Source organism: Lotus japonicus, chromosome 2 (assembly GCF_012489685.1).
Source record: "Lotus japonicus ecotype B-129 chromosome 2, LjGifu_v1.2".
Lineage (NCBI taxonomy): Eukaryota > Viridiplantae > Streptophyta > Magnoliopsida > Fabales > Fabaceae > Lotus > Lotus japonicus.
In genome coordinates, this window is record NC_080042.1 from 74,346,450 (window position 1) to 74,364,499 (window position 18,050).

At 35.1% G+C, this 18,050-nt stretch overlaps 1 protein-coding gene across 1 annotated transcript; it reads left to right on the forward strand.

The window, feature by feature from the left end:
- Positions 1 to 15,060: 15,060 nt before the first annotated feature.
- Positions 15,061 to 15,937, forward strand: LOC130739503 (basic leucine zipper 43-like). The gene has a single exon (XM_057591810.1). It carries the CDS (start codon positions 15,114 to 15,116, stop codon positions 15,669 to 15,671), a length of 558 nt encoding a protein of 185 aa, XP_057447793.1. The 5' UTR covers positions 15,061 to 15,113; the 3' UTR covers positions 15,672 to 15,937.
- Positions 15,938 to 18,050: the final 2,113 nt, after the last annotated feature.

An 18,050-nucleotide genomic window follows, 5' to 3' on the forward strand; every position in this document is an offset into this window, starting at 1 on the left:
TCAAACTTGAGTATTTCCTTGCTATTGAAGTTCACAAGTTTCATAATGGATCACTTCTTCTCACTTGGTCAAAATACATTCGGGATTGAAAACAGTAGTTTGTCTAAGCATGGTGCTAATTATGTGCATGATCATACTCTTTTTGGTTACATCGTGGCTGCACTACAGTATGTTACACAGCCCAAAACTAAACTTCTCAGTTAATATTTAATAAGGTGTGTCAATTTCTATCTAGACTCTGGAAGACAATGGACAACAGTAAAGCGCATACTTTGCTATCTTAAAGGAAACCATAAATCATGTCCACTGCTTCAACTAACTTCCATCAAACAGCTATTTTTACTTGCTGCATCCAGTGATCCAAATTGTGCTACAGACATTGGTGATAGGCGGTCTACTCTGGAAGTTGTATATATTTTGGGTGAAATTTAGTGCCTAGATGGTCCAAGAAACAGCTAGATCCAACACAGAAGCAGAATTTAGGAGTATGACACAATCACCTTCTGAACTTCTTTGAATTCAGTCTCTCCTTACTAAGATAAAATTTTATTTCAATCTCATGTTATATATTGTGACGATCTCAGCTCAGTTGTACTTGCTCACAATTAAATACTTCATTCTCGAACAAATCATATGAAAAAAGATTTATTTTTCTCATGGGTGTGTTTGCAAGTTGAGTTTTGGAGGGAAGGGAAGATAGAGGCTTATCAGAAGCCCTCCCCTTGTGAGTTCCCCAAATTTGAGAGGTTTCGTGATATTTTGAACTTGCAAACAATGGGAGGGCTTATCTCCCGTCCCCCTCTCTTCCCCTCCCCTTCACTTCCCCTCAAAGTCTTATGTTCCTCTCTCCTAAAAGCTACAATGCCTACAAACAACCTAAGGGTGTTTTGCAAATTGAGTTTTGGAGTGAGGGAAGGGGGAGGCTTGTGAGAAACATTCTCCCCTTTTTTAATATTTCCAAACAAGGGGAGAATGTTTCTGACTAAAAAAGAAAACACTACTTATAGTTATATTTTTTAGTTTTCCCAAACAAGGGAAGAATGTTTCTCACAAGCCTCCCCCTTGCTTATAGTGTTTTCTTTTTTAGTTTGAGATATTTCTAAAAACCCCTCCAAAACCCTCTTATAGTTATATTTTTTAGTTTCCCCAAAATGTGGGGTTTGTGACTTTCAAAAAAGGGATGGCTTACCTCCTTCCCCCTCCCTTCCCTTCCCCTCAAAGCTTTCATCTCCCCTTCCCTAAAAATACACAATCAAAGTCTAAGGGTGTTTTCTGAGTTTTTAGCGAAGGGGACGACTTTGAGGGGAAGGGGGTGAAGAGAGGAAGGGAGGGAAAAGGAGAGTAAGTTGTTCCCTTGTTTTTTAGTCCAAAACCCCAATTTGGGAAACTTGAAAATATAACTTAGAGTGCGTTTTTTAGGGGCGTTGGAGGATTTCCTGAAATATCTCAAACCTTCCCCCATTCTTAGGAACTCACAAACAAGGGGGGGCTTGGAAGCATCTCTCTTCCCTTCCCTCTCTTCTAAAACTCAATTCGCAAACACAACCTAAGAAAAAGAGTTTTGGATAGTTCTGGATCTCTTGTAACTATAGACATCGGTGTAACTATAGTTAAGATGTTGTTAGAGCTCTTTGTTATATGTACATTCTATATGAGAGTATTCTCTTTTTTTTTTGACAGCCTATATAAGAGTATTCTCGTGTACTCTTTAATAATCAATGGAATCACTTTTCATTCAGATCAATCAATTGAACTCTATTCTCTCTATTATCAAGCAGTGTTTTCTTTTTCTGTTTTTTCCAATCAAAATAACATGTAAAATCTACTCTCTTTTTCCTTTCTGTTTTTGCTTTTACTTCTATTTGCTTTCACCTCATTGTTTATCTTCTTATTTTATCTTCAAATTCAAAATGTGCATTTAGGTGTTATCTATTGGCTAGCATTCGAACGTGAAGATGTCTGCATTTGAAGAAAAACATAGAGAATGGGAAGTAAAGGACACTGTCGAGACCAAAATTTTAGTGCAAAAAAGTTCTCTGCTTTATTAACCTTACTTAGTAGTTTCAAAATCTTTTTGACCTATGCGTTATTTAGGTATGGGTTAAAAATAGGGGTGGAAAACTGACTTTACATATATACATCCTTTTAAAACTCAATAATAGACTAACACTTGCACGTACCCAACTTTGTTGAAACAAATCATTGAAGTCAGAAATGGAACTATTGAAAGAAGTGCTTATGATATTAGGTTGGTTGAGGGATACTGATCTCCAAAGTTTGAGTAAAAGCCCAAAATTGTGCTGGCTGAGAGGCTAAGGGAGGAAAACAAAAGAGCCCAACTTTTTCTCTTTTTCCTCCTTCAATGCACTCTGTGATAAGATGGTCAAATTTATCATCTTCTGAGCTGAGATCATTTAAAGTGAAACAAGATATACAAATTAAAGCAAGAAAAGCAGTGATCATGAGATAAAGAGCAATAGAATGGAGGAGATCATAAAAAGGGATTGAGCTCACTCTACTAAACCTCTTGGCCATGAGGCCAATTTGCTCAATAATCACAGTCAAAAAGCAGCAAATGTACGACCCAGCTTTCTGAGCCTAGTAGTTTTATCAAGGAATCAAAGAAAAATTCTTAAAAGATATACTTAATTAAGGTTATGGTCAAGAAAAAAAAGGTAAGGGAAGATCCTCCCTTAGAAGAATGTCTCACCATCTATCATTAATTATAATTGTCAAATTCTTATAAGTATGAATTATTATCTATTGTGTTATGTATCAGACTTATTAGACTCAATTACATGTCACAATTAAAAATGTGACATCATCACATCTTACATAGAGTCGGCTAATCGGCAATCACTCAAAGAGAAACCCTGACCGCCAAGAAGTATCTTCTACTATTCCAATCTTCACCAAATAATAGAAATATCTCACCCCCAACAAATTCAATTATATATACGGGTAGAGTGTCAGTTTTTGTCAAGGACCATATTGCAAGTACCATTAAAACGTTCTAACCTACTGGAGCGAAGACCATCCAGCCTGGCCCAAATCGACCAACATAACAAATTGCAATTATAGATTCAGTTACCTAGCTAAAGTGGCACAATTAGAAGGGAAACACAATCTTAAAATTGCTACAATAGAAAATAAAATATTAGCAAACTATGAAATAGTAGCTATCATTTTAAACACCACTTTTATGAAGGTCTTTAACCACCACAAAATAGAATGTAGAAAACCGTTATGTTGGGAGTGATTTGTCATTGTTTAGTAGTTACTACTATTTACAAAAATATCACCCCTTCCCTACTTCGTCTAATCAAAACCTTCAAAAGTATCCCCCAATGTGATGCACCAATTTAAAACATCACCCCATGTTTGTCCATATATGTCAGATATGAATGTTTAACTTTTTACTGAGCTTTACATTAATGTTAAATATCCTTTTTTAGCTTCATGATTGGTGAACGAACATAAAAGTCGTGGTCCTGCTAAGTTGCATAATGCTAAAAGTATCTATAAAAGGTTAGGATTGCAATGGCTGTCGCTTCTTACAGCAGTAAACCCTGGAATCTTGATCACTGTCTCAACCGTTATAGCCAATCTATACATGAAGTGAATGAAATTCTCTATGTAGTGGATTTACTTTACCATCCACTTTCTATTTTTATCTTTTTACCACAAATTGGAGTTACAACTTACATCACTAATAAAAACACGCTATAGACAGAGAAAAGAGAGAAACAAAACAAAGTTGTGCCATTTGCAATGAAAACAAATCTTGCTTTACTTGCATGTGGCTCTTTGACAGTTGCTTTGGTTCAACATTTCTACCAACAAGTAACCCTGCTTCCCTTCCAGTCCATAGGATAATTTTTAAGGTCAAGTGGGGGCTAAGAATTATTATTACTTCAATCATCAAAGGTTTGAATATGATACAGGGTCTCTTGAGCAACTGCCCCTTTGTTACACTTTTGTCCTATTCAAGGAGGCACATATAATTCAACCCAAAATTATACGAGTATTGGATGTGTGTAGGTAAAGTATACTCTTTAAATCCCTGAAATATTAAATGACCCATGATAAAGTTTGGGTTAAATAACCCATCATCTAATTACATTGGAGATAAATGAGTTGGAAATAAATTAATAAATAAAATATAGAAATTTCAACTCACTTATCTCCAATGTGATTGGATGATGGGTTATTTAACCCAAACTTTATCATGGGTCATTTAGACAACCCTTACAACTTGTAAATTGATCTTTCATTCTTGTAAATGCAAGTGAAAAATTTGAGAAGTTACGTAAAACTCTATAGAGGAAAATTATTTAATAACAATTTTCAATTATTGAATTATTCAATGGTCATATAAAGGTGTAAGTAGAACTAAAACTTATACCCCACCTAATCCCACCTAATGTACAATGTATAGATCAACTAGCACAAAATTGTTATAGTTTAATGTAAAAGTTTTGTGTTTGAATCTTTGTAAAAGCAATTATGTTAAATACTTGATTATAATGAAAGTTTTACTACTCATACTAATCATATTCAGCTTGAAGATGATTGTCAATTGTCAGGGTGGGAATTTCCAAACATAGCATCACACCCAACATAAACTTGCCCCTATTGAGGTCAGTCTGAGTGTGAACCTCCACTGAGGAGGCTTAAGGTACCATCAATGTAAAGTCCAATACGTTGTAAAGGAATCTTCATGTACAAGAAAAAAAGGAACTTGTGTAGCCCACCAATACGCATATTTGACTCCTATATGGATCTTGGTTGTATAATAACATAAAAAAAATACACAAAAAGCTTATGGAAATTCACCCATCCTAAATGTTAGGCAAAGCAAAAGGCTTATCCTCCCAACGCCAGAATCTTATGACACCTTTGTTTTTCAGAGCCGTGTCACGACAAGAAACTAATTGGGGTCTAGAAAGCACTGAGTTATGAACAAAACCACAAGAGGCAGGGGAGGGGACAGAGTAAAACTGACATGAAAGATCAAGACAGTGAAGCAATTCCTCAAGAGGGTGCATATCACAGCATATCACATACTAATAATTCAGTATGATGATAGCTTTTTATACTTCAATTTAGGATTCAAGTACGGTGTGTCAATGTGTCATCCCATGTCTGGTGTGAAAAGAAACAAGGATCACGCATGATGTTTCAAGGGTTACTGTGTTTTTGGCTAATGATGTCTTCAGCAAGTGGTTATTTTCCTTATAACTATGCCATCCAATTGAGTTTGTGGTTTTGTCATGGTAGTAAAACGGAAAGTGATTTGTGGACATATATATATATAGTGCACACATTCAACAAACACCTAATTAAAGTGAGAAAGAAAAAGAAGAGAGTGAAGTAAGTAATGTTATATATGTAAGAAGAAAAAGATAGAGAAAAATCACAGGTGTGGTAAGGTATCTGAACTGTTGGTATGTTTGAAGTCTTAACCATGGATAGATGAAAGCTGGTTTTTTTCTATTCTTAAACTTTTACAGTTTTGCTGCATTGCAGACTTGCAAACTTTTCAAACTTGTACTTTCTTTTTATGTTAGTTGGTTTCTTTACAAGTTTCATAATAGCAGTAATGATACCATGACAGGTTTTCCATGAAATCATAGGGAGAAGATAGTTTTCCTAGATTTTTTAATCTCTTGAGACAGAGTGCTAATTCTTTAAAATCTTAAAATGTATCTTCATTTGGTTGGATTATTTGACCATGTGTCAATACACAGACTTATGATATGAATGTTATGATATAATTAGACTTCATATTAGTCTTAATTTAAAAGTTAGCTTTTAGATGAAAATTGTTTTACCTAGTATAGGGACGGTTTAATCTAGTTATATCTTTTAATAAAGTGAAAACTTTTACACAGTTTGTTAGAGTACCATATGATTTTTATTAATGGAAGTGGCACTTAACCATTATAAGATTAAATCAGGACATAACTAACAATCTACCACACTGCCAATTCTCAACAGGCATCAAGAGTTTGAAAATTGTGATTGGATAATCAATGACAAATGTCCCTAGATACCTCATTAGTAGTAAAAGCAACAACAAATAATATAATTGACAATTAAATGTGATGACGAAGGACATTTTTGTGTTGCCCCCAATAGAAAATTGGGGATACTGTTTAATACTGTAGGTCTATGACCAATTCCCATTAAAAAAGAACCACTACCATTCTTATCCATAATATTGCTAGTGCCCCAAAACGTGCCCTTAAGTACGTAAGCCAATATATCATAATAATTGTTTTTGTGCATGCAAGTAAAATAGCCAATTAGTTTATACTTTTTCTTCTGCATTGATATTGTGGAGTACTTGACTGTACCATGTATGAAGTTCTTTGTACATACTAAAGTACATAAAGCATGCAAATTAAAATGCAATATGCCTTTGAGATTCTTGCTGAAAATAAATGTCATGTCAAAAAACTTATTAGTATAAAGAACTATCCAATATCAAAGATTCTCTGTCTCAATCTTCTTCCTCTGAATTTGTGAAATTGGTTTTGGTTGGTCCATAGCTAAACAATGTCCGATGCTTAGCTTGTGTTATTTTGGTTGATATAAACAAAAGAAGTGAATTGATTTATGAAATGCATATGCCTCCGTATATTTGATGAAATCTCAACCTTTCTTGTCACACACAAAAAGAAATGTGTGGGTTGTGATAGTGGGGTGCATGCACAAAACTTCAAGTGACATCTCTGACTCGTGCTTACTCCCCCTATACCCCCAAATTTTAAAAAAGAGAAATGAAGACCCCACAAAACAAAAAACAAGAGAAATAATTAAGAATGAATATGTAAATGAGTATGTAATGACAAAACTTTATAAAAGTGTATACATATGACAATGGTTAGGTATGCATACAGGTGAAGATTTTGGTGTGGGTTTAGATATTCATTCAATCTAATATAAACTAGTGTTTAATTTTCATTTGTAAGAAAAGCTATGTTATCATTTTTTCATAAATGATAGGTCAACATTTATACTTGACTGACACTTTTCTGATACACAAAAAAATCACCATAAACTTTGCGATAGTTAAAATTCATTTTTAATGTGTGGTGAAAATGCGTCAACGTACCCTAATATGTATGTATATGTATAAGAACTCTAACTTTTAAATCAGAATAAATTCAACCAATATCGCCTGAGATCAGGTGTTTTTTCGGAACAATGGATGTGGGGAAGAAGATGTTAAGGTTCTGGTGGCGTTCCTCATTGGTGGTTGCTCCCTCAACGTCATGTTGACGTGCTCTGCTGATGTACCTGAGAAGACACTGTGATACCCAAGTTATTCAGACGATAAGACTTAAAAAGGAGAGTGTAGTATGACATGTTTTGTCTTGCCTTATATAGGGTCAGGATTGATGTATCCCTGGTTGGGTCGCCGTCATTAGGAGTTTAAGGCACAACGTTGACTAAGATAACTCTTTGATCCTCTAGTAGGATGTACTTGGTGCAGTTGATCAAACAGTAGTAATAGAGGGTTGTTGCTCCACTTTTACCTCTAGTGCATCATTTGGTTCTTGGGAAGAAGGTCGTTGACCTTGTGAAACTCAAATTGGACGATGTCAAGTGATGATTTGATGTTCCATGATTTAAGTCATTTGACTCATGCAATAGGTTGACAACGAGTGGTCGTTGTCAGTCATTGTGTTGATCATGCGTGTTGAGATGAGGCCAAGAGGTTGTTGTTATTTGAGCCTCTACCGTCGGCCCTGTTGTCGCATGGATGCGTTCGACTAGATCCTGTTATGTTGTATTAGTCACCAACTAGCTGGCGGTTCTTTATTGTCCCTTATTGTGCCATGCAGACCTGGTTGCTTTTGAGCTTTAAGCCCAGTTCTATGAATATAATCCTTAACTTTCAGACCAAAAAAAAAAGTTAGCCCTGACTGATCCTTCTAGGTCCTAATGCTGACCACATGCTCGGCCGAGCGCCATCGTTACTAGGGCATTGAATTTACTATACATTTGTAGTTATAAGGTTTTGATTATCACTAATTACTACTTCCTCAGTTCCTATTTATCTGTCTAGGAAGAGAAGGTTCACACAAATTAAGAAAAACAATTAATTATGTTGATTTTCATAAAAGTATTATTTGTTTTCCTATATAACTCTTTAAAATGTATTTTATCTTTCTTCATTTATTGTTTCTGTAAGGGTGTTTCTTGAAAAAACATTAATTAATGCTCTCTTGAAACTCTAAGTGGACAGATATATAGGAACAAATTTTTTTCTTCAAAGTGGATAGTTAATAAGGAACGGAGGGAGTAATATTTTTTCACACAACTCAATACATTAAATAGGGGTGCATATGAATAATTGTATAATTTTCAAAAAAAAAATCTTTAATTAATTTTGTTACATACAGTACTTCCTTCGTTCCTATTTATCTGTCCAGGAAGAGAAGGTTCACACAAACTAAGGAAAACAATTAATTATGTTGATTTTCATAAAAGTATTATTTGTTTTCCTATATCACTCTTTAGAATATATTTTATTTTTCTTCATTTATTATTTATGTGAAGACATTTCTTGGAAAAACATCAATTAATGCTCTTTTGAAACTCTAAGTGAACAGATATATAGAAACAAAAAAATTTCTTCAAAATGAACCGTTAATAAAAAACTGAGGGAGTATTTTTTGATAAGCGTATTCGTCTGAAGAGAATCTTATAATTAAAGATGAATAATGATATACGAAAGAGAGGTTAATACAAATATTATAAAAATCCACATATATATATATATTTAAAAATATTTAAATTGATATAAAATAGAATAAATATACGGTATTAATTAGCATGAATTGACAGGGATGATTGAATTGACAGGGAGAGCAATAGGGTTAGGGGGTGGTGGAATAGGTACCCATGCGTGCTCGTTAGCATGGACCCCACAGGTGACATCTATCGTGCGCCCGCGTTTTTCTCGTCTCCTCTGCCAACTTTTTTCTTTCTATTTTTTTTTCCTAAGTTATCTGCCAAGTGTCGACACCATAAGAGAATTACTCATTATAAAATGAGAGTTTAATTACTATAAATTAACGATCTTAAAATGGGGTGAACCTAATATGCACCAATTTTAGGTGGTGTAATTTTACACCACCTACTTTGACTGGGTATAGCAGGTCAACACATTATTTTTTTAAAGAAAAAATATCATTAAAAATTTATTATGTATTAAATTTCTTTAAAAAAAGATGTATTGACCTATTATAGCAGGTTAAAAAAAAAGTGGTCTAATTTTAGACCACTTTAAAAGTGGACCACATTAGGGGTCACCCTTAAAAAGTGATATATATAGTGATTCAATCAAAAGTCATAAATTTATTATACCATAATTAAATTTAAGTAAGGACTTTACTGAAGAAAATTAAGTAAGGTTCTCTCAAAAGTCACAAGTATATATGTCTAAACTTTAATTTAGATTCAAACCATTATTTTTAACTACTGTGACGACAAATCATTTCTTAACTTTAATTTAGATTTTTAATTTTAAAGAAAAAGAGGAAAAGAATGAAAAGAGAGTGAAAAATTATTAGATGATTTTTAAGTTTTTGGGTGGAAGCCAAAGTGAAATAAAAAGTAAAAGCAAAGAAAATGTATGTTTGTAAAATAGTATAAATATCCTTGATTAAAAAATTAATAATAATAATATTTTTGAAAAAATATGATTTTAAAAAATGATATTGAAGTTATTTCTCATTTTCTATTCAATAATGACATTTTTTTTTCGATGTATAAAAAAAAAATGACATTTTTTATTATTGACATGATTATTAGACATGAAAAATCTGCTAGCTGACAATATTCATTAGACGTACTGACGTACATATATATGGTGATTCTTAACTACCACAAAACTGTTACTATCCCCGGTTCTATTTATAAGCAACAAAAAAAAATTCACATAGTTTAAGAAATGTAGTTAAACTAGATAAAATGCATTAAATTTGTCTTAAATAAAAATAAACTTCCAAAATTACCCTTTGTTATTAGTGTTGGGAAGTGGGAAAGAGAGAGAATAATTAATGAGACACATTTTACAAGTTAGAATTAATAAGGGCATCATTGGAAAAAATTAATTAATATAGCTCAAACTTTCATTTGGTTCTTATAAAAAGGACCAAGGTTTTTCTTTTCTTTCATGTTTATAAATAGGACCGAAGGGAGTAAAATGCATTAAATATGTCTTGAATCAAAATAAACTTCCAAAATTACCCTTTGTTATTAGTGTTGAAAAATGAGAAAGAGAGAGAATAATTAATGAGACACATTTAACAAGTTAGAATTAATAAGGGCATCATGGAAAAAAAAAAATTAATATAGCTCAAACTTTCATTTGGTTCTTATAAAAAGGACCAAAAATTTTCTTCTCTTTCATGCTTATAAATAGAACCGAAGGTAGTACTATTTAGCTGTCACTAACGTTTTTGACTATTAAATACCACCAATAATGTGTATATTGAGTGTATAGTTGTCAAATTTGTATTTCATATATAAGTTTTTTTTTATAAACCAAATCATTGCATTCAAAACTGCACAAGGGTGCATTTCATATATAAGTGCCCTTAAGATTGGAAAGGACAAAATTGAAAGTTTAGATATAAGTCTATACATTTTACAATTATCCAATTACAACAAATAAGTGCCCCCACATACACTAAAGTACTACATGAAGTAATGGTAAGTTTTGTCCATTGCTTAATTGGTTAAATATCAAACTAGCATTTGCGGTATCAAAATAACAGGATAAGTAAAGAAAGGAAACCATACTTGGTTGATAAATGTACGGATCGACTGGATCACAAACAAGTTACCAAAAGAAAATGATATTATATATGGTATCAGAAATGGCAAAGTTATGAAATTTCGTTGTCCAGTTGTTCATGTTGTTCATAGCATTTTGATTTGACAAATCCGAAGGCATATATAGGAGAGTACATGTACAATGCAGTACAAGTATAAAGTATTTTAAAATTACAAAAAAATCTCACCTTCCTCCCTCGTCAACCCAACCACTATAATCAACTTCCATGGTCTTTGATGATCGATGAGCAAAGTCAATCATATTTTGAGTTGTGTAGAATCATATGAGCTTTAAAACTTTCTCCAACGCAGCTGAATTCATAGAGAATTGAACACAAATTTTCTACTTAAGTTAGAATAATTTTAGGTGAGCTAATATGAATCAAGTGTGCTTAAAACTGAATAATTAAAATAGAATAAAAGAAAAAAAAAATTGCTGATATGAAATGATGCATATAAGTACGTGAGAGTTACAAACACCTTTAAGTAAGTAACCACACGTTAGAAGAAACAAATAAGAGAAAGAGAGGTAGAGATAAAGGAAGACAAGAATGAAAGATGAGTCTAAATCTGTCTAATGATTTTGTTGACCATTCAGTCCACTCAACCAACCAGACTCAAATGCCAAGTGCAGGTAAACCACTCTGTCTAACGAAATTTTTGCTTCTCATTCTTCTGAATGCATTTAAGATTTTGGTTTAGTGGAAGATGCAATACAAAGTACTTTCCTCCTCATTAATTTCCACCACATATATGTCATGTATGAGTGACATTTTTCCACTCCTTTGAGTGGTTAATATAATAGTAACTTTCCATCTATATGGGAAACAGTAATGATATATACACACCTCATTTTTTAAACACTTTATTTTCACCTTTTTTTATTTCTATTTCTCTCCTCTAATCATCTATCACATCTCATACTTTCTCTCTCTTACTTTTTCTTTTCTTCCTATCTCTTTCTTCCTTCCACCTCTTTCCACCTCTCAAAGAGGTGTGTACATAACATTATTATTCATATGGGAAATGATATAAACCAAATTCCAGAAACTACATACCAATTAGGAAGTCAAATTACAATAGTAGTCCCAGAGAAATTAAAATGATTGTAATGCCATGGATGACAAATGCTTGCAACTCAAGATGCAGAAACAATCACTATGTGATCTTTAATTTCACCTAAACAAAATGAATCACTTAAAAGCAATTACAAAGTTTTATATTGTTCTTTTTTGACACCGAGGTATCCTACGCCGTCGATCATATTTGAGATTAATTCCTTCGAGACTCTTAGATCACATTAAATGAGTATGTCTCTTCCAACAAATCAATTTTCATAGACACTGCTCCCCAATCAAATCCTCAACTAAATGCTTAAGAAGTCCAGCTAGCTATATCTGTCAACTTTCTCTAGTGTCAATTCTTCTTTTAAAAGACATTAGCCTATTGTAAAAGGGTGTGGAATGTGGAACTGTTGAGCAATTCAAGAAGAGTTACTTTATAATAACATTCAGGGTCATGACTCATGGCACCATTGTGTACGTTCACATGAAGGGAAATTCAGAATAACCATGAGAATATGCCACAAAAGATGAAATGTAAAACCTATATAACTTTTTTAGCATCTAAAATAAATGCAGCAGCATGATTCATTCAGCATTTCTGTCAAACAATTGGCATGCGGAGCTGAACCTTCTATTTTTCCCTGTGATTAGTTACTATTGAAGTCGTCATAACCCATGGGTCAATAGACTTTGATTAGAACCAATTACCTAATTCTACTAAATAAAAACAAGTGATTGCTGATCAAATTCTTATTATTGTATTATTTTTTTTGGAGGTCCCAGTTGAAGTGGTTCTTGAGTCATCAAATTCTCAAGTTTTTGTCTCTCAGTTATGAATTTAGAAAGTTATGACTTTAGAAATGAGCTTGTTTGAAATTTAAATGTGCGTGGTGATAGGGTTAAAGAAATTCCACATTAGAAAGCAGTTAACAAAGTAAATACTACAGAATTGGAACATTCATTAACTGATGTGGCAGTGATAATTGTTGTTTAATTAGTCTCAGTTTTAAATTAAAGTCACAGCTACAATTATGATTACATTACTGACCTTGAAATTATAGAAAAGTATAAACAAATGTAGCTGATGCAATCACAATATAATTGATCTCTAAAATATTAATGTTACAATCACAACTGTAATCGATTTAAAATATGGCTTGAGTGCGTGTGTTTGGAAACCTGCCAAATTTTCAAGTTAAAAGAAGTGATTCTAGGAGAGTTTAATAGGAGTAGTAAAAGTGATTTGGTTGAATGTTTAAAATTCACGTTAAATTTCAAAATCACATTAACACAAGCGCAATACTATAGAGTTTCTCTGTTAATGTGCTTTGGAGTTTGGAGTATGTGCTCAAACAATTCAAAGATATTGTGAGTAGCTTCTAGCTAGCTTGGATGTGCTTTGGATTTGTTGGAATCAAGTGTGAGAGTCAAGTCTCGCATCGGAGAAGTCAAGGTAAGAGGGAGAGTTTATAAGGAGATAGACTCATAACATAATGCCTTAAGGTTTTGAGTTAAGATGTGGCGCAGATATTTCTTAGTGTCTTGCTCCTCGGCCTATAGGCTCCCCTGTTTCCCCAACAAGTGGTATCAGAGCCGATGGTTCGTGGGGCCATGGTAACGGCTGGATAACTTCCGCAGAGGGGCCGATAGTTAGTAACCATGATAACAGCCGGGTAACTTATGTGGAGGGGCCGATGGTTAGTAACCATAGTGACGACTGATAGCTTCCGCATACGGGAGGACCATGGGTGATGTGGTTGAGGGACTCACACATGAGAGGGAGATTGTTGGAATCAAGTGTTAGAGTCAAGTCTCATATCGGAGAAGTCAAGGTAAGATGAAAAGTATATAAGGAGATTGACCCATTAACCTAATGCCTTAAGGTTTTGGGTTAAGATATGACGTTGACATCTCTTGGTGTCTTTCTCCTCGGTCCATAGGCTCCCCTGTCTCCCCAACAAGTGGTATCAAAGCCGATGGTTCGCGGGACCATGGTAACGGCTGGATAACTTCTGCGGAGGGGCCGATGGATAGTAACCATAGTGACGGCTGATAGCTTCCGTAGACGGGAGGACCATGAGTGATGTGGTTGGGGGACTTACACTTGAGGGGAAGATTGTTGGAATTAAGTGTTAGAGTCAAGTCCCACATTAAGGAAATCAGGATAAGAGGAAGAGTTTATAAGGAGATGGACTCATAAACCTTAATCAAATCCAAACACACTATAAGTCTTCCTCAACTTAGCATCCCTTATTCCCTTTCCAACCTTTTTTTTCCACCGATTTCCTAGTCATTTAAGTGAAGACTATCCAACCGAGATTAGCTTGGAAACAACACACTAAATATAATAACAAAAGACTTTTGGAGGTCCAAATTTTGTCCTGTGCTTGCTTTCTACGAAACAGTCTTCCAATAGAGTTATACTCCCCATTAGATGAAATGCCCTTGATCACTTTTTTAATGCTAACTATCTTAGATACAAAATTTAGTCACAACTCTTCATCTCTTTCTCAGATATATTGTGTGAAAATTAAATTAGGAAGTTCTTCCAACATACTTTATCAACGTTGTCAACTGAGTTATCCATACGAGTAAATGACCCTATATATCTTTATTACATATACATATTTTTCTCCAAAATGATTATATCCACAAACACAAATCGCATTCACCCTTTGGGCCACTTGTGTCTGTGCACCATGCATCATTCATTCACACATAACATGTCACATATATGGGATGTACACATAACATAAGTGCAATGCTTTTTAGAATAAGCAAAGAGAGTACAAGTGCAACCAACAAAACCCAGAACATAGACATCATCTGCACGAGGACATTCCATTAATGTTTAACAAAACTTCAACATTGTGAGTCAGTGGGGCCAGTATTGAGGACACTGAGAGAGCTCAAAGTAGAAGAGCATGCACCAATGAACTAACACTAAAAATGACTTAGAGCACAAATTCACTTCTTTATCCAAAATTTAAAGCATGATTTATGCGACGTCACGTATTTTTTTCTGACTTTACGTTATCTGTTCTTAATCAATGTGAGACACCACACTTCGCACTTAAATTACCAACGGTTACTCAATGGGGCCAGTTCCTAATTTCCCACACTATATAACACCTACTCCACCCACTCTTTCTTGCTCTTCCTCAAAACCAATTGAACTCACTCTCCATCACAACCATGCAGGCCAGAGAAGCACCAGGACTCAATTATATGCTCCCTTCAAACCCACCTCCTTATCCAGCTAACTACACCATGATTCAGAACAACATTCCCACATTCCAATTCCAAAGATTCTCTAACCAATTGTTTCAAGTACCAGATTTCAGTCCTCAATCCTCATGTATCAGCAGCAATTCCACTTCTGATGAAGCAGATGAGCAGCAACAAGGTCTGATCAATGAGAGGAAACACAGGAGGATGATATCAAACCGAGAATCAGCGCGGCGATCGCGCATGAGGAAGCAGAGGCACCTTGATGAGCTCTGGTCACAGGTGGTTTGGCTCAGGAATGAGAATCACCAGCTACTTGACAAGCTGAGCCATGCCTCAGAGAGCCATGATCAAGTGGTTCAAGAGAATGCTCAGCTGAAAGAGGAAGCTTTAGAGCTTCGCCAAATGCTAAGGGACATGCAGATACACAGTCCCTGCCCTTCCTTTGCCCCTCTTGAAGATGCCTATCTGAGATCTGATTCTCCAAACCAATCCATCTCAAGTTCCATGGACCTGCTTGGTTAATTTGAAAACAAGCTAGGCCAAAATTTTCTCTGCCTGGTTTCACAATTTGCACAGAATCCAATACAAGTTTATTCATAAGCTAAGACTTTCAGTTGCAGCTTCCAACTAGAAGCGATTCTAGAGCATTTCGTCGTGGAACCAAACATGTTTTTAGTCTTCTTCTTTTTTTCACTTTTGGTTTTTCTATCTCTGTGGAAGTTAAAAGTAGCAGCCTTTTACTTGTATGGTTGGAAGGTAAATGGCAATAACATGTCTTTTGAATATCATTATTTGAGCCTTTAGTTCATAAATTTGGCACTGGTCACTAGTCACTACCTATCTTTGATGATCTTTTTTAAAATGGTGTTGTCTCAGATTTTTATGTCTAGAAATAAACATCTAAAGAGGCTTAAGACTTATCTATAAACTTTCTGGGTTAATTGTTAATATCAACTTGTTGGACACCCAGCATGGTCAAAAAATCCATCATGATTGATTCCTCTGCCCATAGAACAATATAGAAAGCCTTCATGACCTCATCTTCCAGCAATAATCAGAGCATTTTGGGCAGATTAAAGGAAGAAAAAGAGAAGATCATAAAATAAAGAAGATATGAAGGCAACATAATCCTATATATGTATGATATGTGTAAAATAATAGAACTGATTATGTCAGGTGGAATTGGATTGGGAGAGTTGGACAAGACACAGAGATAAAAGAGTGTCTGTAGTGGTCATTGGCTGATGATACAAAAGTTGCCATAAAAAGGAAAACATTTGACAGGCCACCCACTACAATTCTTATCACAAATCTTTTTCTGAGCTACCTTGACTGCATATTATTGGAAAATAACTGAAGCTTTGGTTTTGATAGGGATCCAACAGAAGTTGTGTATTGTGTTCAATTGCCACTGATGCACTTTATCCCATAGTATGGCTCTTCAATGAAAATTGGGAAAAGAAAAAGAAAAAAACTAGGCTTAAAAGCATTTTGTGCCCCTGATGTATCAAGTTTGAGCAAGTGTCACCCCGTTCTTTTTTCGTCTATGTTTGTACCCTTCATGTTTTACAAATGTGCACCGTTTGCCCCACCGTCATTCTGCCGTTTAAAAAGGGTGGCGTGGCTGCGTGGCGTGACACGTCATTAAAAGAAAATCAGAACTTGGAAAAAGGAGGTGGGAGAATTTGAACCCATGACCTTGATTTAGCAAAACACAGACTTTACCAGTTAAGCTACTCAATCAAATGTTGAAATTATGACCAACGTTTTATTTATAGCATACTTATTCATCAAAATGTAATGAACTTGAACCCAGATAATTCTCATCATTTCATTCCCTTCATCTTCATCCATGAACTTCTTCTTTATCCTGATCCACATACAACATTCTCTCCTTCTCCTTCACTCAATAACCGAAAGCAACAACTCCATCCCAAAAACCTCTTTCTTCTCCTAATCTCCATTTTCATCTTCAAATCAGAGCCCAAACCCATGACCCATAACCAGAAAGAAAAGGAAGATCAAAGAAACCCTTATCCCTGCCAATCATCAACAAACCCAGATACTGATCAATACCCTTACCCAGCCATTGGAATCACCGTGGCGTCACACACGAAGCCGCGTGACCACCATATTCTTCGTCGGGTCATCTTCACGCTGCCGTGGAGCCTCCTCGATCTCGCCTTGTACTATTGCTCAATTTCTCTCCTCCTCCCCTTCAGGTCTCAATTTGGTCTCTCTCTCTCTCGTAAACCCACATGATGGTGGCGAGTTTGCAATGAACGGAGGGTGGAGGCTTCTGAGTTCTGACGATGGGGGTTTCAGTTGTTGGTTATGATAGTGGCTGGGGCGAAGGTTGGTGTGGCTATGGATGGTTGGGTTTGTGCGGTTGGAGGTTCTGGGTTCAATTTATTCAGGTGTTGGAGAATGGTTATGGTGATTGGGAATGGTTGTGGTGATTGGGAATGTTTTCTGATTTCTGAGATTTTGGGTTGTTGTTCTGGTAGTTTTGGTGGCTGTTGGTGATTATTTTGGGCGAGGTTCTGGGCGATGGAAGAAGGTGGTTCAATTCGGTGGTGAAGGTTTTCAGGATGCAGGGGAGTTGTGGTTAAAGGATGAGAGGTTTTGTGATGATGAAGGATGAGGTTATGACATGGTACAGCTTTGTGATTTCCATAGATTAAAGGGAAGAAAACAGTGTTGATTCTCGTAAACCCAACAAGGGTTTTGTTGTTCGAAATCGGAATCAGATGGGGGTACTCGGATTTTGGGGTGAGAAGCTTCATGGGGTAGTTTGCTGAATTGCTGTGTATAGGTTTAAAGGAGGGTAGATAATATAAATAATATTGTGTTGTTAAATATTACAATTATCTATCTAGTTCAGTTGGTTAAGTGTTGTTT

What these genes read in the sequence shown, in the direction of transcription:
- LOC130739503 (XM_057591810.1), top strand. Translation starts at nt 15,114, where the DNA reads ATGCAGGCCAGAGAAGCACCAGGACTCAATTATATGCTCCCTTCAAAC.